This window comes from Ursus americanus, chromosome 21 (genome assembly GCF_024610735.1).
Source record: "Ursus americanus isolate L20-20 chromosome 21, mUrsAme1.1.p, whole genome shotgun sequence".
In the NCBI taxonomy this organism is placed as follows: Eukaryota; Metazoa; Chordata; class Mammalia; order Carnivora; family Ursidae; genus Ursus; species Ursus americanus.
The window spans coordinates 5,734,231-5,756,685 of record NC_142147.1 but is presented as its reverse complement, the minus strand read 5'-3'; the positions used below and the strand labels follow the sequence as shown (position 1 = coordinate 5,756,685).

Genomic DNA, 22,455 nt, shown 5'->3' with positions numbered 1-22,455 from the left:
CCTGGCTGCGCTCCGTCCGCTCCGCCGCCTTCTTCCCTGAGCGCTGCCCGGCCGGCTGCCATGGCAAACGTGGCCGACACCAAGCTGTACGACATCCTGGGCGTCCCGCCTGGCGCCAGCGAGAACGAGCTGAAGAAGGTAGTAGGGAGCGGGATGGCCGGGCAGGGTGTGAGGGGCGCGGGCCTGCTCGGCTGTGGCGGCCAGGCCGCGCTACGGGGCTGCCCACGAGCCGGCGCCGGACGCGGCGGGCTCAAGCTGGGGGGCGGCGGCGGCGGCGAGACCGGCCTCGGCTGACCTTGGGCCGTCGGCCCCGCCCGCCCGCAAATGCAGCAAATAAAACCCACCCCTGCGCAAACACGACGAGAACGCTTCCTTCCTCCCTCCGCCGGCGGGCGCCGGAGGCCGGGCGCTCCCGGGAGGCTGCAGCCTGCGCGGCCCTCCCCGCGCGGAGGTCATCACCCTGGAAAAACAGGTTGGACAGAGGCGCGCAGCGCATCCAGTCCTCGGAAGAGAAGTTGTCCACGCCGCGGTCGTCGGCTTCGGAGCAGGGGCCGGGCCGGGTCGAGGGCCTGGCGGGAGGGTTGAGGCCGCCCCCGCCGGTGCCTCCGGGCAGTTGGGGATGTTTCCTGGGTGCCGCAGGAGCACCTCCCTCTCTTCCTCCTTCGCCCACTGACCCGTGGGTCTCTGTTGGGGTGTACTATTCTGTGGGCAGGTAACCTAGATGTTCTGTGCCCGCTTCAGGAATAAGTCGTGGGCCCCAGCCAAACACCTGAGTGTACACTAAAAATAAATATAAGGCCTTACTGCTGTCTGCAATGCTGCGAATCTTTGATCTCAGGATTTCAAAGCACTTGCGGCGTTTGATTGAGCCCTACACCGTCTTCACCGAGCTTAGAGTATCCCGATTTGTAAACTGAGAAAAAATTAGACTGCTCCTTAGGCATTGGGACGGGTAGAGTTGAGAGTGAAATGGACTTCCTGTTACCTTACCGGAAATGCTAGTCTGTATTATATAATTCATGTGTCTGTGAATAAAGACTTCAGTGCTGTGTATCCTAGCCACCTAAATGTATACAACTTCACGAAGGCTGAAGTCATTCCCATTTATTAATACCCTAATTAATCCGCCATGTAAAAAAATAAAAGGAGCTTCTCTTGGCTTTTTCCTGATGTTTCAATTAGAGGTAATGCAGGAGCCTTAATTTTTAGTTAAAATGTTTCGCAGTTTTAACAAACTTAACGATCGTTTCTTTAGCGTTCATTGGAGTCTTGGTCTGGTTACTGGCCATCAAAGACATTTGACAATAGTGAAAACATGGAATTTTCTGATATTTTGGTTTTGGTTAGCGAGTAAACAGTATTGAGGTGGATAAAACAATATTGAGATGTTTTCTCAGCTTACGAATCCAGATTGTCAAACAATCTCAATAAAAGATGTTTTTGGAAGGTTGTGATTTTAAAACATTGCTTCTCAGAAAAATGGATATTTGTACTCATAAATCTTTAAATCAGATTTTGTATGTAACCTTTTTTTAAAATTTTCTTTTTTATTGAAGGCATACAGAAAGTTAGCCAAGGAATACCATCCTGATAAGAATCCAAATGCTGGTGACAAAGTAAGTTATTTGAGACTTGACCCCGTGAGGTTTCAGTTTTAAATTGCCCTGCTTGAAAAAAGGAATGTTGTAAAGAAAAGTCCCATCTGTTCCCATAGAGCCAAATTTTTACATGAAGAGTATTTTGGTTTTGTAATGGGAATGCTAACATTCTGGGCAGTGGTAGGTGGGAGATAGGAGCAGAATCAAACCAAAGGTAATTTATAGCTTTTGTTAGAATAATTGGATTCCAGATTCCTGTAGCCTTTCCCCCACTCCTCTCCTTGAAAATCCAATTGTTTTCCTTGTTGCTTTTCTTTTTGTATAGTTCAAAGAAATCAGTTTTGCATATGAAGTACTGTCAAATCCTGAGAAGCGTGAATTATATGACAGATATGGAGAGCAAGGTCTTCGGGAAGGTAGCGGCGGAGGTGGTGGCATGGATGATATTTTCTCTCACATTTTTGGTGGGGGATTGTTCGGCTTCATGGGCAATCAGAGTAGAAGTCGAAATGGCAGAAGAAGAGGAGAAGACATGATGCATCCACTTAAGTGAATATCTTTTTTTCTTTTTTAAAAAAATACGAAGTACTATTTTTTCAAGTAGTAATGCTTAGTAAAGATAAAGGTATCAAAAATGTTCTATCTTTTGTCAGAAAAAAAATCTTCCATTTCCTTACTGTCCTCTTTGGGTGACTAAATTGAATTTGATAGCCTGGGTGTTTGTATTTTGCTACCTATCTTACAGGATGGTTGATGTTTCTACTAAGGAGGCAGATGGTTTTGTTATATTGGTCTGAAGCCGCTTGTTACTATATGATTTAAAATTTGAATTATGAAGATTATTTTCTTTTAAGTATTTTAATTTTCCAAGTTACTTTTTATTTAAAAACTTACAAAGTGAGTGACTCTGACTAGTTTGTTTACATGTTACAGTCACTCATTACTTGATCCTCAGTGGGAGCTCTCCTAAATTGGTTTCCATGGAGCTTGCTGGCTTCTAGCCTGACATTAACCTGCCAACATATGAATGGTGTCTGACCTTGGTCTTAGACTGTGAACCCATGAGCCCTCTACAATATGAAAATAGGTATTTTACTTTGCAAAGTTTGTGAGGTGTTTTATCCTCTTTCTGTGAACCCGTAATGGTTTTAGTAGCAAATGCCAGAGACTTTCAAGTGTTTATTTAAAATATTTCATATTACTTTATATATTTGAGTAGATCAGAGGAAGTGTAAGCTTCTACATTGTTAGAATATCATTCTTAAATTTGTATTTTAAAAGAATTTATCCTCAGAAATAAGGTCAAGAGAGTACTTGCTGTACCTTAATAAATTCTTAATATTAAAATTTTTTTTCATTGTATACAGTAAGTGCTGTTTTCTTTTAACAGTATTTAAAGTTTACCTGTTGTTACAAGATTTCATTTTGGGTGGCTTTATAATATTCCATTCCATGATTTACCTTTTCTAGAGGATGTTGCCGGGTTTTTTCTGTAATAAATAGCTCTTTTGAGTATCTTTATATACAGCTTTGTCTTTTCTTGGCAGAGATTTCCAGGCAGGCATCAGTGTTTTGAGGCTGATACATAAAACTAAATTGCCTTATAAAGGATTGTGCCAGTTTAGCACCAGGGTGGAGAGTGCCAGCTTGGCCAGACCATTACCCACATTTTTCCTTCATTGGCCATGTTTGTTGAAGTGTGTGTTTTTCTGGCCTCTTAGGTACTGGTTTTGCATACTAAGTGTAATTTAATATGTAAGGAGGAAAAGATCTACCTATTTGTTTTCTGTAGATGATTTGGTTAAAGATTGTTAGGAGTATAAAAGACAGATGCAGCCAGTTGCTTTTGTCTGATTAAGCTGTAGCTATGTCATTATTTGGAAGCGTTGGTAATGTTTTGTCCATAAGTGTTTTTTTCTTACACTGCCTAGAATGTATAAATTTTAGCTTGAGATAATGCTTTTGGGAAAGTTTGAATACCACAACATAAATAGTATGGGTGCTTTGCAAAATACTTTTAACTATTGTTCCTCTATTTTAAAGTAAATCTTCACTGCTAAAGGAGATTTAAAAACACAATGAAAAGGGTAAAACCACATTAAGAGCATTGCTTTCAGATCCTAAATGAATAGTATTTTTGAGACTTGATATACATAGATTTTTTTAAAGGTTAGTTCAGAAATGAATGGTCCTATAATTCAAATATGATGTATAAAGAAGAGTTGGGTTTTATCACTTATGTATTTTAAATAGGCTTTTAAACCTTTTTTTTTTTTTTTGATCATAGACCCCTTTGGAAATTTGGTAAAAGTTGTTCAAATATATAATTTTGATTATAAGTCATTGGGTCCTTAAGACCTCTTAAACTTCTAGGCTCTCTGTTGAAAACCTGTTCTTTCCCCCTTCTCAGTCACACTGTTGATAAGGTCACTTTCGTTTTGTTTTGTTTTTGAGACATATGCAATCTAAGTTGCATATAACTTCCATTAAGTTGTAATATAACTTTGTCACCTTCCTAAAAATTGTCTTTGGGGGGAGCCGAGCCTTTAGTAGAGCATGGACTATGGAGCCAAGCTGCTTATGTGATCAAGTAAGGCAGGTTAACCCTCTGTGCTCAGTTTTGTCTTGTAAAATGAGGATAATAATTGTACCTCATTCAGAGGGTTGGATTTGATGGGGGGGCTCCTGCCTCAGGCCAGAAGGTCGTGATGCTTGAGTTTGTTCAATTATCAGCTCTATCAGGAAATGCAGCATAGCAAATTGTTGGCCTGATCCTGTAGATTGTGGCTTTGAGCACCACATATACTGTCCATAAAATTCTTCTGCTAATTTGAGCCACAAAATAAAACTTCTGTCAGTTGACTTAATGTAAGATGATTTTGATTTCTTTAAAAGGTTATAGTGGAATTTGCTCTATCAGCTGTCATTTATATCTTGTATTTAGGAGAACTTGGCTAAATTTGATTGGACCTAATTCTTTTCTCCCCAGAGTGTCTTTAGAAGATCTGTATAACGGCAAGACAACCAAACTACAACTTAGCAAGAATGTACTCTGTAGTGCATGCAGCGGGTAAGTGTGTGTTCAGGTATATGAAATAAATTTCCATTTGTTCTTTCAGGGGCACGTTTAGTCTATACCAGGTAAAAATCGTTCATGATTTAAACGACCCAACACAGAACATTTTCTGATACATTTGAAAGTCAGTTTAAGTACTAGTCATCACTTGATGGGTTGAAGATGAAGGTGAAAAGCACATTTCCTGTTTGTCATGGCCAGTGGAATGGTCCGTGGGCAAAAATCTAATTTATATTCTTGCTTGCTTTAGCCAAGGTGGAAAGTCTGGAGCTGTTCAGAAGTGTAGTGCTTGTCGGGGTCGAGGTGTACGCATCATGATCAGACAGCTGGCTCCAGGAATGGTACAACAGATGCAGTCTGTGTGTTCTGACTGTAATGGAGAAGGTATGCCTGCCAATACTTCTCTGCTTTTTTGTTGAAATGGATTGGAAGTGCAGAAATTGGAGAAGCTTACAATTTTTCTTTTTTAACATGTGTTTGTATTCATCTTATTAAAGAAAAGATACAGAGTTCTAAAAGAAGAATGGGAAAATAATTGTTCTATTATGCATAGGCCCGATGAACACAAACAGTAGATTTGTATTATGTTCAGTGAAATGTTAATCTTTAGTTCCGAAAGGATGGGCAAAGTTTTTTGTCCCTTTATATTTTTAAAGGTTATATTTGATAAAGAGAGAGACAGCAGATTGTTTAATTACCATTCTGATAAGTGGAGGATTTTTCTGTAAGCATTAGCTAGCTTTTAAGGATAGATACGGGGATTGAAGCCCTTCTCACAGAAGTAGAGGCTTTAGGTTTTGAATGGCTTTGAAATACTTAGGCTCAGAGTGATTTCTGAAACTACTACTCACCTCTGTCCTTATGCTTTTATAGCCATAGACAATATATAACCGAATGGGCATGACTGACTTCCAGTTATTTTCTTAGAAAAACAAGGGCATTGGCCTGTGGGTTTTAGTTTGCCAGACCCTGTTCTAGAGCAGCCGTCTAATAAAATTTTTCTACAGTGATGGAAATATTCTGTATATGTGGTGTTGAGTATGGTCACCATCAGCCACCTGTGACTGTTCAGTACATGAAATGTAGCTAGTGTGACTGAGGAACTGAATTTTTAATTTTAGTTCATTTAAACTTTAAATAGCCATAGATGGCTGGTGGCTACCATGTTGGACAGCACAGTTCTAGAGCATGTTTTTCCAAATTGCTCCAGAAAGTGGTGAAATAATGGAGAAACTGCATATTATAATCCCCTCCTGTAAAGTCTCAGTGCACTTTACCTTATTAAAGCCTCTAACAGTCCCGCTATCAAGAATCCAAAATGTACTGAAATCTTTACCCATGTACCGTTACCATTATGGGGAACTGGTGTTTTGCAGAACATACTTTTTGAAAGCAGTGTTCTAGAAATAGTCCCTGAAGTCATCAATTATACATGTTACCTAAGCGTTACAGTGTGCCAATAATCAGCTAGTAGAAATCAATGCTATTTTTTCACAATATACTATGTAGAACTTCAGTTTTATGTAATTATACCACTAATTAAATGTTTCAGAAGAACACATAGAAAAGAAGCTGTGTTGTCCTGAACATGATATGGGGGTACTCAGTGTCAGCTAAAATTTAGCCTTTTCTCATTGGTTTTGGAAATTTCTCAATGATATTGTACCTAAATAAAAGGAAGATCCGTAATAGGACATCTGAGCGGGGTTAGTCTAGGAAATAAATAAAATGCCCTACCAACTATACAATGTAATAATGAGCCATAAAAGATATTTAAGTTTTTATTCGGGTTGTTTCTGTCAGCAGAGTTAAACTTACATGAAACTAAGACTGAAAACAAAAAATGAAGTAGCACTTGTGGAAGCTTCAGCATCTGACCACCCGTTTTGTTTCCTTGATCTTTAGGCTTTGTTTTAACTTTAGGAAGTATAGTCAGGAGCCGAGAAAGTATTAAGATACGTTACATTTCTCATACATTTCTTCTCTGAAATAGAGGGAACCAGGTAGCTGGGTCCTTCAGGTAACCTGTAGTAAGATGTGAGTTTCTGTTATTAAGAATGATAATTTAAACAAAACTTTAGATAGAAATTAAATCCAGGACATTTAATGAATAAAAACATTATCAAGATGTATCTTAAGAGTGCAGTGTAGTACTCTTGCTGAAAGTTTGAATGTTCTCTCTTTCTAGGAGAGGTAATTAATGAAAAGGACCGCTGTAAAAAATGTGAAGGGAAGAAGGTGATTAAAGAAGTCAAGATTCTTGAAGTCCACGTAGACAAAGGCATGAAACATGGACAGAGAATTACATTCACTGGGGAAGCAGATCAGGCCCCAGGAGTGGAACCAGGAGACATTGTTCTTTTGCTACAAGAGAAGGAACATGAGGTAATTTCCTTTTTGTCTGTTTGTTTGATTTTTGTTTTATTCAGAAATGGGTCTTGTGGTCAGGATAGAGGTTAGATATTTTTGGGTTCTATGGAATAACATTGAACATAAATGAAGTTAAGTGGTTGGGCTGAGTTATAAGAACTGACTTGTTTAGTAGACCAACAAGGCAGGTGCAGTCAGGAGCATTGAAAAGGAGTCAGTTTTGGTTCCAGCTCAGCCATTGATTAGCACTGTAATCTTAAGTAATCCTGTTGTCTCTGTACCCCAGTTTCCTTGTTTATGAAAATAAGGGCATTGGACCAGATGATCTAAGGCAGCTTATTTTTCATTGTGAAACTCCTTTGGTGGGTGGTGAGTGGTGGATAGGGCTTCAGTCTTCCGTGCTGCTCTCTTGATTTTTTCTACATATTGGGTTAACCATGTGAACTTTTCTTAAAAGATTCTGCAGTTTAAAAAAAAAATATTTTGAAGGTACCTGGGTGGCTCAGTTGGTTAAACATCTGCCTTTGGCGCAGGTCATGATCTTGGGGTCCTGGGGTCAAGCCTGCATTGGGCTTCCTGCTTAAGTGGGAGTTGTCTTCTCCCTTCCCGTCTCCCCCCTTCCCCTGCTCGCACGAGCGTGCTCTCTCTCAAATAAATAAAATCTTAAAAAAAAGTAATAATTATTATTTTGGGTATATATTGTATGTTATGTATAAGGCATAATTAACTGGTCCAACAGTGTGGTCTAGTATATATTATTTTGATTAATACCGTTGCACGGGTTTTTTTTTTTAAGGTTTTATTTATTTATTTGACAGAGTGAGAGAGCACAAGCAGGGGGAGAAGCAGAGGGAGAGGGAGAAGCAAGCTCCCTGCCAAGCTGGGAGCCCCACGAGGGGCTTGATCCCAAGATCCAGGGATCGCGACCTGAGCCAAAGGCAGACACTTTACCGAATGAGCCATCCAGGCACCCCGCACATGTATTTTATAATGTGCTATGGAGTATACTGTGGGCCTTTTATTCTTGAAGACTGTATCTGGAGCCATTCAGGAAACCTCTTTAGTAATCACCCAAATTCTTGACTATAGAAGCTTTTGACGGGGTCTGGCATTATACTTGATCCCATTGACCTGAGTTTCTCTGAAGGTCCTTACATCACAAGTCAACCACCTTTTTAGTTTGTACTAAAATTTTCTCTAATTTGATGGTGATTTCTATAAATAAAGTAAATTTTGAAAATCACTTAATCTAATAGAGAGTAAAGCCATATTGAGATGTAGATTCTGGGAATTTGATTGGTTAGATTAATTCCCTAACTAGATGTTGCTTGCTCTCCTACGCTAGCCCTTCTCAGGGTAAATTTGTTACCTCGGCAAAGCTATAAATTACTATATATTTTTAGGCCCTTTGTGGATATTGCCAAACCTACAAATAGCAAGAGCTTCTTGCTTGCTAAACAATAGTAATTCCTAGAATTGTGCCTTAGGGTCTTACAGGTTGAAATATTCGTAACCCCCCCCCCCAGGATGGATGGATGGATGGATAGATTGATTGATTGATTTGAGAAGGACCGAGAGAGGTGGGTGGAAGGGCAGAGGGAGAGAGAGACTCTCAAGCAAACTCCATGCTCAGTGCAGAGCCCAACATGGGGCTCCATCTCACAACCCTGACATTAGGACTGAGCCGAAAGCAAGAGTCGGATGCTCAACTGACTGAGCCACCCAGGTGCCCTGAAAAGAGCTGTAACTCTTTTAAAAGATTCTTTGTTAACTGGTATTGTAGCCATTTCCTCATTTGTTCAGTCATGCCTTTCCTGCGCAACACCATCACAAGGCATAAAGGCAGGAAGGAGAGCCAAGTAATTGCGATGTTTATAAAATGCTTGGGTATAAACTGTATTGTAAGATGGTACAAGATGTGGGTATTTTCATTGATCTGTCACTGGAATAGTTTGAGGGCAGTTACCAGATGGTGTGTGGCAGTGCAGCGGCAGGAGGGCGATGGGGAAGTTAAGAAGTAATGCTTATTTGGAGGAGAGGTTTCGGTATGTCAGACTGGTGGCGGAACCTTTTTTTATCCCTACGTTCAGTCTTTAGTGTTGCTACGTAATCAGGATTTTTAAAATACAGATTACTGGATTTGGAGAGAAGGGCTTAAGTTCTGATTCCCCAGTTACTGCTAGCTTTGGGCTCCCTGCGCTTGGCTTGGCTTTCTGAATAAAGAGGTAGTCCTCCCTCAAGGAAAACGTAGAATCAGACGAGATCGTGAATAAACTGCTTTTTTTTCTCGGGGCTGTGGGGGGGCGTTTGGAAGAAGGTCACCTCTTAAAATCGTTGAAGTGGTGGAATTGCATGGGATTTCCAACAAACAGCAGCTGGTAACCGTCTAAAGTAGAAAATGTTGGAGGTTAAAGTGGAAGTTCAGCTAGTGAGAGGTCAAAGATTGCTACTTCATGGTTTTATTATGACCAGTGAAGTAAATTGGAGCCTGAGATTTAGGCATCTTGTTTAATTAATACCACTGAAAATATTAATCTTTTTTTTTGAAGGATTGATTTATTTCACAGAGGTGAGGGAGGGAGGGAGAATTACGCAGACTCCCTGGTGATAGCGGAGCCAGATGCCAGCCGATCCCGTGAGTCTGGGATCATGACCTGACCTTAGCCAAAACCAAAGCCAAGAGTAGGATGCTCAACCGACTGAGCCACCCAGGCGCCCTGAAAATGTTAACCTTCTAAGAAAATTTGGCTAGTCTCAACTAGTTCATGAAAAAGCTTGTGGTTATTTTGTTTGGGGCTTTGTTCTTTTCACTCCCAACATTCGTGCTGAAGGAATTGTCAGGCCATGAGATTAGGGTGGGTGCTGTAGCTGTGAAACGTGTAAACCTTCAGATAAAAAACATTCCGGTTTTGAGAGTGCTTTGTATCCTGTGTAATTCATCTTTCAGTGCATGCGTATGTCTGTTTTGGTGATAATGGCTACAACTGCGCATTTGCACAGCAAAGAACCACGGTATCTGGTGATGTTCGTCCCGTCTCTATGTTCTGTACTTTGTTTTCCAGAAAGTATTATCGCTTTCAGTCTTTTGCTGTCTGGTTCTTGGCAGTCCCTCCTCATTAACCTGGGTTTTCAAAAATTGCCTGAATGTCCTTGCTTGTTTATTCTCTGTTCAAATTTTAGCATCAAATTTTCTAGCCTACTTACCCCTCCACCAGTTCCCTGCTCCCCAAAATAACCCTGATAATGTCTTCAATTGGAATTAGTTTAAGTTGAGCTCCCTTCTGAGAACATGGTGCCTCTTCTCGTTTCTACTTCTGTTGTAGCTTTAACCAGAGGATATCTGGTTATAGTTGGTTCTTGGAACAATAATGTTATAAGATGTTCAGAAACACTAGCATTTTACAGTTATAAAAACATTAAAACATCCTGTGTTAAAGAATCCTTACTGAATTTCTCTACCCACCGTGAGAAACACTTGCGTAAATGCACATAGGGAATATGAATTCTGTGGCTCCCAACTTCAGCATACATTAGAATCACCTGTTGTTAAAACTGCAGATTGCTGAGGGCGCCTGGGTGGCTCAGTCGTTAAGCCTCTGCCTTCAGCTTAGGTCATGATCCCAGAGTCGTGGGATCGAGCCCCGCTCCCACTGCTTGTGTTTCCTCTCTCGCTGTCTCTCTCTCTGTCAAATAAATAAATAAAATCTTTTAAAAAAACAAAACTGCAGATTGCTGAGCCTCGCCTTGATGGTTTCTGATGCAGTAGGTATGGGGTGTGGTCTTAAGAATGTGCATTCCTAACAAGTTTCCTGGTGCTGCTGAGGCTGCTGGTCCAGGACCACTGATCGAGATAATAGTTTGAGATTAACTTTCCTTCATGGGTAAATTTAGGAGGATAGTTTGGGAAAAGAGGGTATCTTTCAGATTTTCACTTTTCCCTAACTGAACTGGCCAGGATTATTTTTTTTTTTTTCAATTTAGTTAACATATACTGTGTTATTAGTTTCAGGGGTAGAATTCAGTGATTCATCAGTTTCATACAGTCTGTTTGCTTTATATTCATCTAGGTGAGATAAAACTTCCTTGTACCTGTGTAAAAAGCATGATATTGAGCCCATTTAGTGGTTGAGCTTTTTATGTTGAACTTGGGCTCTCCCCTTCCCCTGTTACGATCATTTCTGGGGAGCACTCCCAAGGCAAACCTGTTGTATGTAATCCTGCCGAGCTATCTATACCTTTTTTTCTGAGGCAGCGTCAGGAAATAAGCCACAATTACAGAATACCCCTGGTTCTGTTTTTTGGAGCCTCAGCTATGCTTCATGAGCCAGTTTTCTCAATTTCAGTGCTTTTCTTTCTTTTTTTTAAGATTCTGTTTATTTAAGAGAGAGAGCAGGAGCCTGGCGTGGGGGGGGGGGGGATGTGGACAGGAGGAGAAGCAGGCTTTCCGCCAAGCAGGGAGCCCAACTCAGGGCTTGATCCCAGGACCCCGGCATCAGGACCCGAGCCAAAAGCAGATGCTTAACCGACTGAGCCACCCAGGCGCCCCTCCAATGCTTTTCTGATAGATGTTTCTAGCATAGTACATGAGAATAGCCAGGTTTCCTTATGTAAATTTAGGGAATTAGGGATGATGACAGTTTGGCTTTTACAATGAATGGCAGAATGAAGGTTTCGAAACCATTTCAGGGAGCACAGCACAACAGGGTGTGGCTCCGTAATTTTTTTTAAATGTGTTTTGTGTGCTTTATTTGTAGGTGTTCCAGAGAGATGGGAATGATTTGCATATGACATATAAGATAGGACTTGTTGAAGCTCTATGTGGGTTTCAGTTCACATTTAAGCACCTTGATGGACGTCAGATTGTGGTGAAATACCCCCCCGGGAAAGTAATTGAACCAGGTAAATCTTGATTTTTGTCTGATCCGAGATTCCATGTGGGTTTTTTTTGCAGTTTGTAATTTTTTTATGGTAGGTGACTCTCAAAAGAATTATTGAACACCTTTCTTCTTGGGTAAAATTCTCATAGTTTCCTTTTTACTTACTCAAATAATAGGATGTGTCCGTGTAGTCCGAGGGGAAGGAATGCCACAGTATCGTAATCCCTTTGAAAAAGGTGATCTTTACATAAAATTTGATGTGCAGTTTCCTGAAAACAACTGGATCAACCCAGACAAGCTTTCTGTAAGTATTCTCTCTAAATATAAGCAACAAATTACTTGAAGTAATAATGAGGTGTTTCTTTGTCACCTTTGATTCGTTTTTGGTGCTAAGATTAGAACACATAATTTATAAAATTTTGCTTTTTTACCATTTGAGTGATTGTTGGGCCATCCCGGTGATTATTAAAAGCAAGGCTTGGCGCGCCTGGGTGGCTCAGTCAGTTAAGCATCCAGCTAATCTCAGGCCATGGTCTCAGGGTCATGAGATTGAGCCCCATGTCAGTCTCCTCGCTGAATGTGGAACCTCCTTAACATTCTCTTTTCCTTTCCCCCAACCCACACTCTTTCTCTCTCTCTCTCTCTTAAAAATAAATAAATAAAAAAGTACGTACGTAAGTAAAGTCAAGTCTTGCTGGTGTAGGTGGTAGTGGTGCCAAGCAGGGAATAGTAAAGAATTAAGGCAGATTGGATGTAAGCTGGTGGTGGAAGGATTGGGACTCCCTGGCCACCAGATCCCTCACCTGAAGGGGCAGCCTCCCAGCTTACCCAGCTTTCTTCTTGGGTAGAATTCTCAGTTTCCTTTTTACTTACTCAAATAATAGGATGTGTCCGTGTAGTTCGAGGGGAAGGAATGCCACGGTATCATAATCCCTTTGAAAAATCCTTTGAAAAAGGTGATCTTTACATAAAATTTGATGTGCATTTTCCATGTGGGAAGGCATGTCTTACGTAAAATTTTCCAGGTTTAAATGTTGGCGGCTACTTCTGGTTTTCTGTTTTCTAAGCAATAGTTGGGTTGTACAAAAGGTGTCTGCAGATTTGACCTGTTGGTCATCAGTTTGTGATCTCTGGCTTGAAGTGCACTAGATTTGTCTATTTTCACTCTCAAAGAAGCATATACCTTGGATTGTATCCAAAGGGAAGTTGAAGATAGCTTACAAACTACCCTTTTTGTTTTGTTTTGATTTTAATGAAGGAGCTAGAAGATCTTCTGCCATCTAGACCAGAAGTTCCCAACATAATTGGAGACACAGAGGAGGTAGAGCTTCAAGAATTTGATAGCACTCGGGGCTCGGGAGGTGGTCAGAGGCGTGAGGCCTACAACGATAGCTCTGATGAAGAAAGCAGCAGCCATCACGGACCAGGAGTGCAATGTGCCCATCAGTAAACTCTGCAGACAAATCGCACAGGTGGATTTTCTCTCCACATTTGCCCGGTTTGCTTTCAGCGATCCAGCTGGAGTGTCTGGTCAATCCTGATGAACTGATGGACATCTGTTGGTCTATGTGTAACTTTTAAAATTGGTACAGTATCTACAGAGTGTATAATTTAAACTAACCACAAAGCTTTACATCTTCATTTTGACTGTTCTGTAGCAGAATAAAGCACTTGAAAGGAAACAAGACTCCCTTTCACCCATGGGTTATAAGTTTCAGTCCTGGTATCTGTGCTTGATTTTTATCAGTTTTGTGTAGATTTTATGTTTCATATTTTAAATCCAAATCCCACATTGTAAAGTTTGTGTACAATTTGTCCTGAAGCTTTGTGTTTGGCTGCACCTGCGTAAGCTGCTACAAATAGAATAAAGAATTTCATAGCCTGTATCTATCATTTAGATGCATGGAAAAATGGGCTTTGCACACAATGGGTTTGGAGCTGACTGGGAACAATGGAAAAAAATAACATTAGCTGTGGTTGTAAAGTACCCACCTCCTTTTTCTTTTTCTTTTTTTTTTTTTTTTTTTTTTTTTACCATCTTGTGAAAGGTTTCTGAAACTCGATAATAAAAAGCAGTTGGTATAAATTATTCTTTGTGTCACATTTTTAGAAGGAAGAACATACTTTGAACTGTAAAATATATCCTTAAGTTGGAGAATGTATCCTTCATTCTGGTTCTTAAGCAGCCCTTTAAAAACCCATTGGCCTGAAGCTTATGCCTCAGGTACGTGCCCATTTTATAGTTTTAAAAGGCAAAAAGAAAGTTCGATATATTGGTAGAAACAGGCTTTATTGGCTTCAATTGATGCTTTGTACAGTCAAGGACATCTAAGTTATGTAACTCATAAGTTATGATTCCGAGCGTTGGGGCAGGTTAACCTAGCCTCTGTATCTCCCCACCACCACCCCCTTTTAAAAATAAGGTAACAGCAAATCAATATTAGAACCATGTCTGCATAGAACCTGTTAAAATGCTCTGTTTTCATTAAATGTTAAGTTAAAGATTCTCTGTCTCCATTAAGTTGAATATTTGAGATTGGGGGAGCATTGATTGCTAATGTTCTGTAGAAAAGTAAGACTCTTAGGCTGGTATGAGAAAAATCAGGTAAAACTACTATAAAGAGGATGTTGTGTCGCTCTTCTTTGCATCTTCTATTACCTTCTTTTCATTCCCAGAGTAGATATTTTTAGAACACACTTTAATTTTAGGGAAAAGAGACGTTAGTTGTACATTTTCCATTTGTAAAAGAACAAATGGGGAAAACTAAAAACTAAAATTTAAAAATCTATTATGCCATCCCTGAGTCTAAACACAGTAATTATAGTTTATTTCGAGGTCTACAAGACCCTGGATGGGGGGCGGGAGGTGGGGAGGGTGGGGCGGGAAGTGTCCTGGCATTAATCAAGGCCTGTGAGGTTTAAATTATTGCCCTCTCCTCTCTACCTCCATTGTACAAAAAATATTTTACAACCAGCCTGGGCAAGATTCAACAGCATAGTAGTTTTGTATCCAAGGTTACTTCCCCACAACCACTTTAAGGGTAAGAAATACAGTGGCAATATAAAGTTTGTAGCCTTTCCAATAAAGGTTTATAAAACATTAGAGTTGTTCAGTGTAGTCTTTGTTTTAATCCTTCTACCCAGGTTTTTTGGTCATAGTGAAAACCATATGGAAGGAGAATCCAACCTCGTTAAACTCTGTTACTGCACTCGGTCGTGCTCTGCTTTGTAGAGCACGTGTGTACAGAATAAGCATGTATGGTGTCAGCGGCACAAAGAATCTTTTTAACAACTTTATTGAAATAACTCCTGTGCCATTAGCTCTGCCTTTTAAAAAAAAGGTGTACAATTCAGTGGTTTCCAGTATGTTTACAGAGCTTGCAACCATCACCACCATCTAATTCCAGAATGTTTTCATCACCCCAGAAAAAAACCCCAAATCCATTAGCATTCAGTCCCCATTCCATTCCCCAGCCCCTAGTACAATCACTAACCTAGTTTCATTTTGTATCAAATGGAGTCATAGCGACATGTGGCCTTTGTAAGCTGTTCATTTAGTGTGTTTTCAAGGCTTATTGCTGTCACAGTATGGATCAGTACTTTGTTTTTATTGCCAACTAATCTATTGTGTAGCTAGCAGTACCATCCATCAGTCGATGGACATTTGGGGGTTTTTCCATTTGAATAATGCTACTTTGGACATTCATGTATAAATTTTTGTGTGGACATATTTACAGTTCTTTAAGATCTATACCAGGAGTGGAATTGCTGGGTCTCATGGTAAGTGTTTAATCTTTTGAAAAACCGCCAAACTTTTCCAAAAGTCTGCACCATTTTACAGTCCTGCCAGCAATACATGAGATTTCAATTTTTCCACTTTAACTGCCAACGTTTGTTAGTACCTGTCATCCTACTGGGTGATGAAGTGGTTTTTATTTGCATTTGCCCAGTGTCTCATGATGGTAGCCATCTTTTCATGTGCTCACTGGCTATTTGTATATCTTTGGAGGAATGTATTCAAATCCTTTGCCACCGCATACTTTATTCAGATTTTTAAGATTTTATTTATTTGACAGCGAGAGACAGCGAGAGAGGGAACACAAGCAGGGGGAGTTGGAGAGGGAGAAGCAGGCTCCCCACCAAGCAGGGAGCCCGATGCAGGGCTTGATCCCAGGACGCTGGGATCGTGACCTGAGCCGCAGGCAGAGGCTTAACGACTGAGCCACCCAGGTGCCCCTATTCAGATTTTTTTTAGTTTTTATCTTTTTCTGTTCCAGGATATCCTATTACATTTAGTTACACGTGCAAAGGCTCCTCTTTGCTGTGACAGTCCTCAGACTTGCTTTGGTTTTGATGACCTACACAATTTGGGGGAATACTGGTCAGCTATTTTGCAAAATGTCCCTTGATTATACGTATAAAGTCTCTCACAGCACTAGTTGCAGGAATGAATCCGTATGTTGAAAAACCTGTTTCCTCTGCTCGTTACATTTCTGAGGCTGCCTGTAGTTAGCACAGACCCCGCAGGTTAAGGGCTCAGTCCCACAAGACTGTCGCAACTTCAGGTGTCAATCACAAGTCCCAGGTCCTTGCCTACACTTCTGACCAACTGCTAATTGGTGGTACCCACAACCCCCTCCTCAGTTTCGATAATTTGCTAGAATGGCTCACAAAACTCAGGAAGACACTACTTACTAGATTGCCAGTTTATCATAAAGGATACAACCCAGGAACACCCAAAGGGAGGAGATGCAGAGGGCAAGGGATGTGGCGTTGCTGTGCCCTCTGAGCACATCCCTCTCCCAGCTTCTTGATGTGTTCACTAATCCGAAGCTCTCTGGACCCTGTCCTTTAGGGTTTCTATGGAGGTTCCATTACATAGGCACAACTGATTAAATTCATCGGCCATTTGGGGGTTTGGGGGTTTTTTCGTCTTATTAAACTTTTGTTTTAATGGGTCTCAAAATTCAGTGACAGATTCTGGCCAAGTTGTTTCCATTAAAAAGCACTGATTTTAAAAACAAATAACCTAAAACTGCCACACACACACACACACACACACAAAACAAATGGTTCACGAAACATTGTCCTGGTTCTACAATGCATTGTTATCCTTAACCAGTCTTTTACTATTAAACTTGAATGGTGTCATCAAAGCGGTGGGCAAGAAGGCAGCTGGAGCTGGCAAGGTCGCCAGCTACGCCCAGAAAGCTCAGAAGGCCAAATGAATATTACCCCCCATACCTGCCACCCCCGTCCTCATCAGTGGTGGAAGAATGATCTTAGAACTGTTTGTGTCATTGACCGTTTGTGATTGAACTTCATCTCAGCCTCTCTCAGCTGCTGGAGGTCTGGACGGTGAGGCTGGGAGTTCCAACCCTCTAATCACACGGTTGGTTCCACTGGTAACCACCTTCCATCCTTCAAGACTCATCTCATTAGCCTAAATTCAGGTATCGTTGAAAGAGTCTAGCTGCAAATAAAAAAGACACTCCTCCCACCCCCTCAGGAAATTCCAAGGTTTTAAGAGCTCTGTGCTGGGAACCAGGAACACAGACCAAATGTGTATTTCTTACCCTATCACAGTATCACAGCGTTACGTCAGTGAAACACCACAGCACACACTGCTGCATGTTGGAACTCTGTCAAGGATTGTTGGAGAGGATGTGGAGAAAGGGGATCCCTCCTACATTGTTGGTGGGAATGCAAGTTGGTACAGCCACTCTGGAAAACAGTGTGGAGGTCCCTTAAAAAGTTAAAAATTGAGCTACCCTATGACCCAGCCATTGCACTACTGGGTGTTCACCCCAAAGATACAGACGTAGTGAAGAGAAGGGCCATATGCACCCCAATGTTCATAGCAGCATTGTCCACAAGAGCTAAGTAGTGGAAGGAGCCGAGATGCCCTTCCACAGATGACTGGATTAAGAAGCTGTGGTCCATATAGACAATGGAATATTACTCAGCTATCAGAAAGAACGAGTTCTCAACATTTGCTGCAACATGGACGGCACTGGAGGAGATAATGCTAAGTGAAATAAGTCAAGCAGAGAAAGACAAATATCATATGATTTCTCTCATCTATGGAACATAAGAACTAGGATGATCGGTAGGGGAAGAAAGGGATAAAGAAAGGGGGGGGTAATCAGAAGGGGGAATGAACCATGAGAGACTATGGACTCTGAGAAACAAACTGAGGGTCTCAGAGGGGAGGGGGGTGGGGGAATGGGATAGACCGGTGATGGGTAGTAAGGAGGGCACGTATTGCATGGTGCACTGGGTGTTATACACAACTAATGAATCATCGAACTTTATATCGGAAACCGAGGATGTTCTGTATGGTGACTAACATAATATAATAAAAAAATCATTAAAAAATAAATTAATTAAATTAAATTAAAAAAAAAAAACTCTGTCAAGGCACATGTGCAGAACTTGTTTCCAACAGGCCTGCTTGCGCCATCAGTCCAGTGGTAGCTCAGTGAAACACTGGGAAAGCTTGCTCCCGCCATTTGCCTACCATTGGCTTCGTCGTTGAGTTCCACCGTCCATGCATGGTGATAGCAGAATTGTAAACCCATGCCCACACGGGAAACAAGTTTATCAGCTAGTGCACGGTGCTAACAACAGTTTCTTCTAATTTTATAGATCTCGTTTCCAAAGTGACTTAAGTTAGAAGCCTCATCCCCTTCCGGGAGATTGTTAATATGTTGTAGTGTAGTTAAATTGTGTTCTTTGTTCTACGTTTCATCCTAGGAACCCCCCCCCCCCGCCACCTCCAAAGGGTGTTTTTAAATCTGCATACATGGAGGGTCACCGTGCGACAATGTTCACTGTGTTTCGACAAATGCATCGTGTCACGTATCTACCCTTACAGTGTCACATGGAATAGTTTCACCGCCCTAAAAAGGCCTACGCTTCACCTATTCAGCCCCCCTGCCCCCCTCCTGAACTCATGGCAACGTCTTCTTACTGTTTCTCACTTTTCCAGAATTTCATATAATTAGAGTGACAGAGTTAGTATGTAGCCTTTCAGACTGGCTTTCACTTAGCAATACGCATTTAAGATTCACCCATATCTTTTTGTGGCTTGATAACTCATTTCTTGTTGCAGAGTACGATTCTATTGTATGGATGTACCACAGTTTATCTTTTTTTAAAAATTTTTATTTATCCATTTATTTGAGAGCGAGCACAAGCAGGGGGAGAGGCAGAGGGAGAGGGAGAAGCTGGCTCCCCGCTGAACACGGAGCTCCATGTGGGGCTTGATCCCAGGACCCTGAGATCATGACCGAAACCGAAGGCAGATGCTTAACAGACTGAGCCACCCAGGCGCCTCCATGGTTAATCTTTTATCAAGATTTTCGATTTGCAAAATTTTTTTTGCCATTTCATGGGTTGTCTTCAATTTCTTGATAGTGTCCTTTGAAGCACAAAGATTCTTAATTTTTAAGTCCGAAGTATCTATTTTTTTCTTTCGTTACTTGTGCTTTCGGTGTCATATAAAGAATTCTAACTAAAATGTATAACACTGGGGATGGAACCATCAGTGTTTATTTTGGTACAGGAGCTGATTTTTGCATACAATAATCACCGGGTTCTGGGGAGTGGGAAGGACATTGTGGAGCCTACCTGGTAACTGATATTTTACTTGGGAAGCCCACATGAAGTTACTGTTAACAATTGTATCAATTAGGTCTTGCATGTTTTGCTGGAAGTACTAATTATACTGACTCATTTGCTTGCCTCTCCTTGCCAACCCATTTACTTATGCCACACAGAGTACGTGAGATCCGTAAACCTAGACTTCCTTTTTTGGCTTGCTCCTTTGCAAGTCTTATGTTCTTTCAGTTTCAAGTAAACACACTTTATATTAATATAAATAGCTGGGGTTTGATTACAAAGAGATGCATGGATCTAATAATTGCTCCAAAAGTCTTGTGATTAATTCATCCCCAGCTGCAAGGGATTTGGTAAAATTCTGAAGCCCACACAGTCTGGTGGAGACGTCTAGAGAATGTTGTTACTATAATTCCCGTTTGTTTTTAATTTCTGAAAGTTCAGTGAAATCTCCGGTCCAAGTGAACCAATTGCCAGTGCCACCATAAGTCAGGCTAAAGAAAAGGACCTGAGGAAGCTCTTTAGCCGTGGTAGGCGGAGCACCTCCACGAGTGATGTGTCTTACCCATCTGTGTGTGAACAGCTAATCCCCTCTTGTGATCTACAAATTACTTTCTGTTGGGAAGACGGCACATGATGATTAAAAAATGAGATTTGAAAAAAATGAATAATTCATTTCTCCAATCCCATACTAATGAGACTATCAATACAGACAAATTGGTCTTTATTCTTTAAGATTTTTTTAATGCATATGGAACCAAACCTCCCATCTTTAGTCCTCTTCCCACATGCACTTTTACCATTTTCTCATGTGCGTGTATGTGAAAATGGGATACAATTTATTTAACAACTTCTCTTTGGTCTTTTACTCCTTTGCCATATCTGCATACTGATGCGTGATGATCTGTGTCTTCGTTTCAATGACCTCACAGTTCTGGCGTTTGGATGAACCATCATCCAATCTTCTATTGGTAATGTTGACCTTAAAAATAAAATAGCCAGTTATTTTACCAACAAATTAAGTTTCTTTGGGAAATAGCAGAAGAATTGCAATTTGGGACATGCAAGCTATGGCAAACCATAGGCAAGTCTGGAGAATAAAGGAGAGAAATATTACTTTATGGAGAAAAACGAGGAAGCCAAGAGGGGTTGCTTTGAAAGAAGGTCTATTGGAGGAAAGCAAGAGTTCAGGGTGGTGATGATTTCTCATTGGTTGAGTCGTGACAGTTCCTCACTAGTTGGGCTGCTGCTGGACAAGGAGAAAATCTCCCACCCTCTCTCTGGGGTAGGAAAGTGAACTTCTTGTTCAGAAATGTGAAGTAAGCTGTGACAAAAGTTTTTGTGTGAAAGCTCCCCCTTCAGGGTTTCCCAACTCCATTCTTCTTCTTCTTTTTTTTTAAATTTACTTATTTGTAAGTAATCTCTACACCCAACATGGGCCTTGAACTTATAACCCCGAGATCAAGAGTTGCTCACTCTTTCGACTGAGTTAGCCAGGCCCCGCTTCCTAGACTCCATTCTAAATGAAGTTTCTCTTCATTAATTTTCACAATAGATATTTAGATTGCTTCCAATTATTTCTTATTACAAACGATCATATGGATAATAACTTCATAAATATGTCTGTGCATTTGTACATAAAGCACGGATTACAAAGTTAAGCTTCTAACGTATATTAGAAATGCACATGGTACCTAAATAAATATTTATTGAATGAAAGGGGTGCCTCTTGATCTTTGAACCTAATCTAAAATCTGGAAGACATAAAATAATGACCTAAATCTCTGAAAAAGGACTCTAGAAAAATAATATATCCCTGTTAGAATTGGAAGATAGAGCCAAAATGAGTTTCTCAACTTCTTCAGTACCAAAGATCTCATGCTGAAGTATCTTGCTTGCCAAATAAGTTGCGATTGTTTACTTTTTACTATATTAAGGCACAGCTTTCAGTTCTGAAAGCTATGATGTAACTAACTGTAGAACCAAAATCCATAAAATGGGCATCTATATTTAAAGTATACTTAACTTTAGAAGACACAAGAGTCAGTCGGGAGAATGCCTGGGAATGCCACTTCCTGAGACACTCAGTGAAACACCCACCCACCAAGCCTTATGTACTAATCCTGATATTACAGGGAATTGGGCTTCCCTCACGGACAACTGATTTAAGCTAGACTCAAGTCTCCAAGGTTTTGGCCTTGCTTAGGCATCTAAAGGTAGGTTGAGTGTTGAGCTATTTCTTCGAAGGCATAATTGATACCTGACCCCCAGTGCTCTCAGTGACCAAGCTCTTCAAACAAGCCTGTCAGTGCGGGTAGCAGTGGTCTGACAGACATGGCGACACTTCATCCCATTCTCTTTCTCACCACATTGGTCCAGGGACGTCTTTCTTTTATAAATTTTTTTAAAAATTTTTATTTGAGAGAGAGAGAGAGAGAGAGCACAAGCAGGGAGGAGGGCAGAGGGAAAGGAAGGAGCAGACTCCCTGCTGAGCAGGGAGCCTGACTCGGGGCTCAATCCCAGGACCCTGAGATCGTGAACTGAGTGGAAGGCAGATGCTAAGCCAGCTGAGTCATGCAGGTGCCCTGGTCCAGGGAGGTCTTATAGCTAAAGCTCCTTAGATTCTAGGTCCTCTCTGGCTTGATCCTAGACAGTTGGTAGCTGGGTACCCAGAATCACCATCTAGGAAAGACAGACAGTGTTGAATCTTCCCTGAGTATCCCAACCATCTGGAGATGTCCACTGTAGTGGCCTCATTACAGGAATTTATGCTTTGGGTGCTTCCTTTCTTGCTATCAAAGAGAAGAGACTCAACTATAGGTTAGACTCTTGTCACAGCTTCTGTTTCAGAGATGAGAAAGTTCTAAGACTTCAAAGATGGAGAAACAGTGCTCCACCGGCCAGCTCTGCCATC

The 22,455-nt window shown here is 41.0% G+C and overlaps 1 protein-coding gene across 1 annotated transcript; it reads left to right on the top strand.

The window, feature by feature from the left end:
• The first annotated feature begins 4 nt into the window (after positions 1-4).
• On the top strand, positions 5-14,427 carry DNAJA2 (DnaJ heat shock protein family (Hsp40) member A2). Its single transcript, XM_045772747.2, has 9 exons — positions 5-138; positions 1,557-1,616; positions 1,924-2,147; positions 4,588-4,668; positions 4,925-5,058; positions 6,863-7,059; positions 11,799-11,943; positions 12,098-12,225; positions 13,180-14,427. Exons 1-9 carry the CDS (start codon positions 61-63, stop codon positions 13,369-13,371), a joined length of 1,239 nt encoding a protein of 412 aa, XP_045628703.1. The 5' UTR covers positions 5-60; the 3' UTR covers positions 13,372-14,427.
• Positions 14,428-22,455: the final 8,028 nt, after the last annotated feature.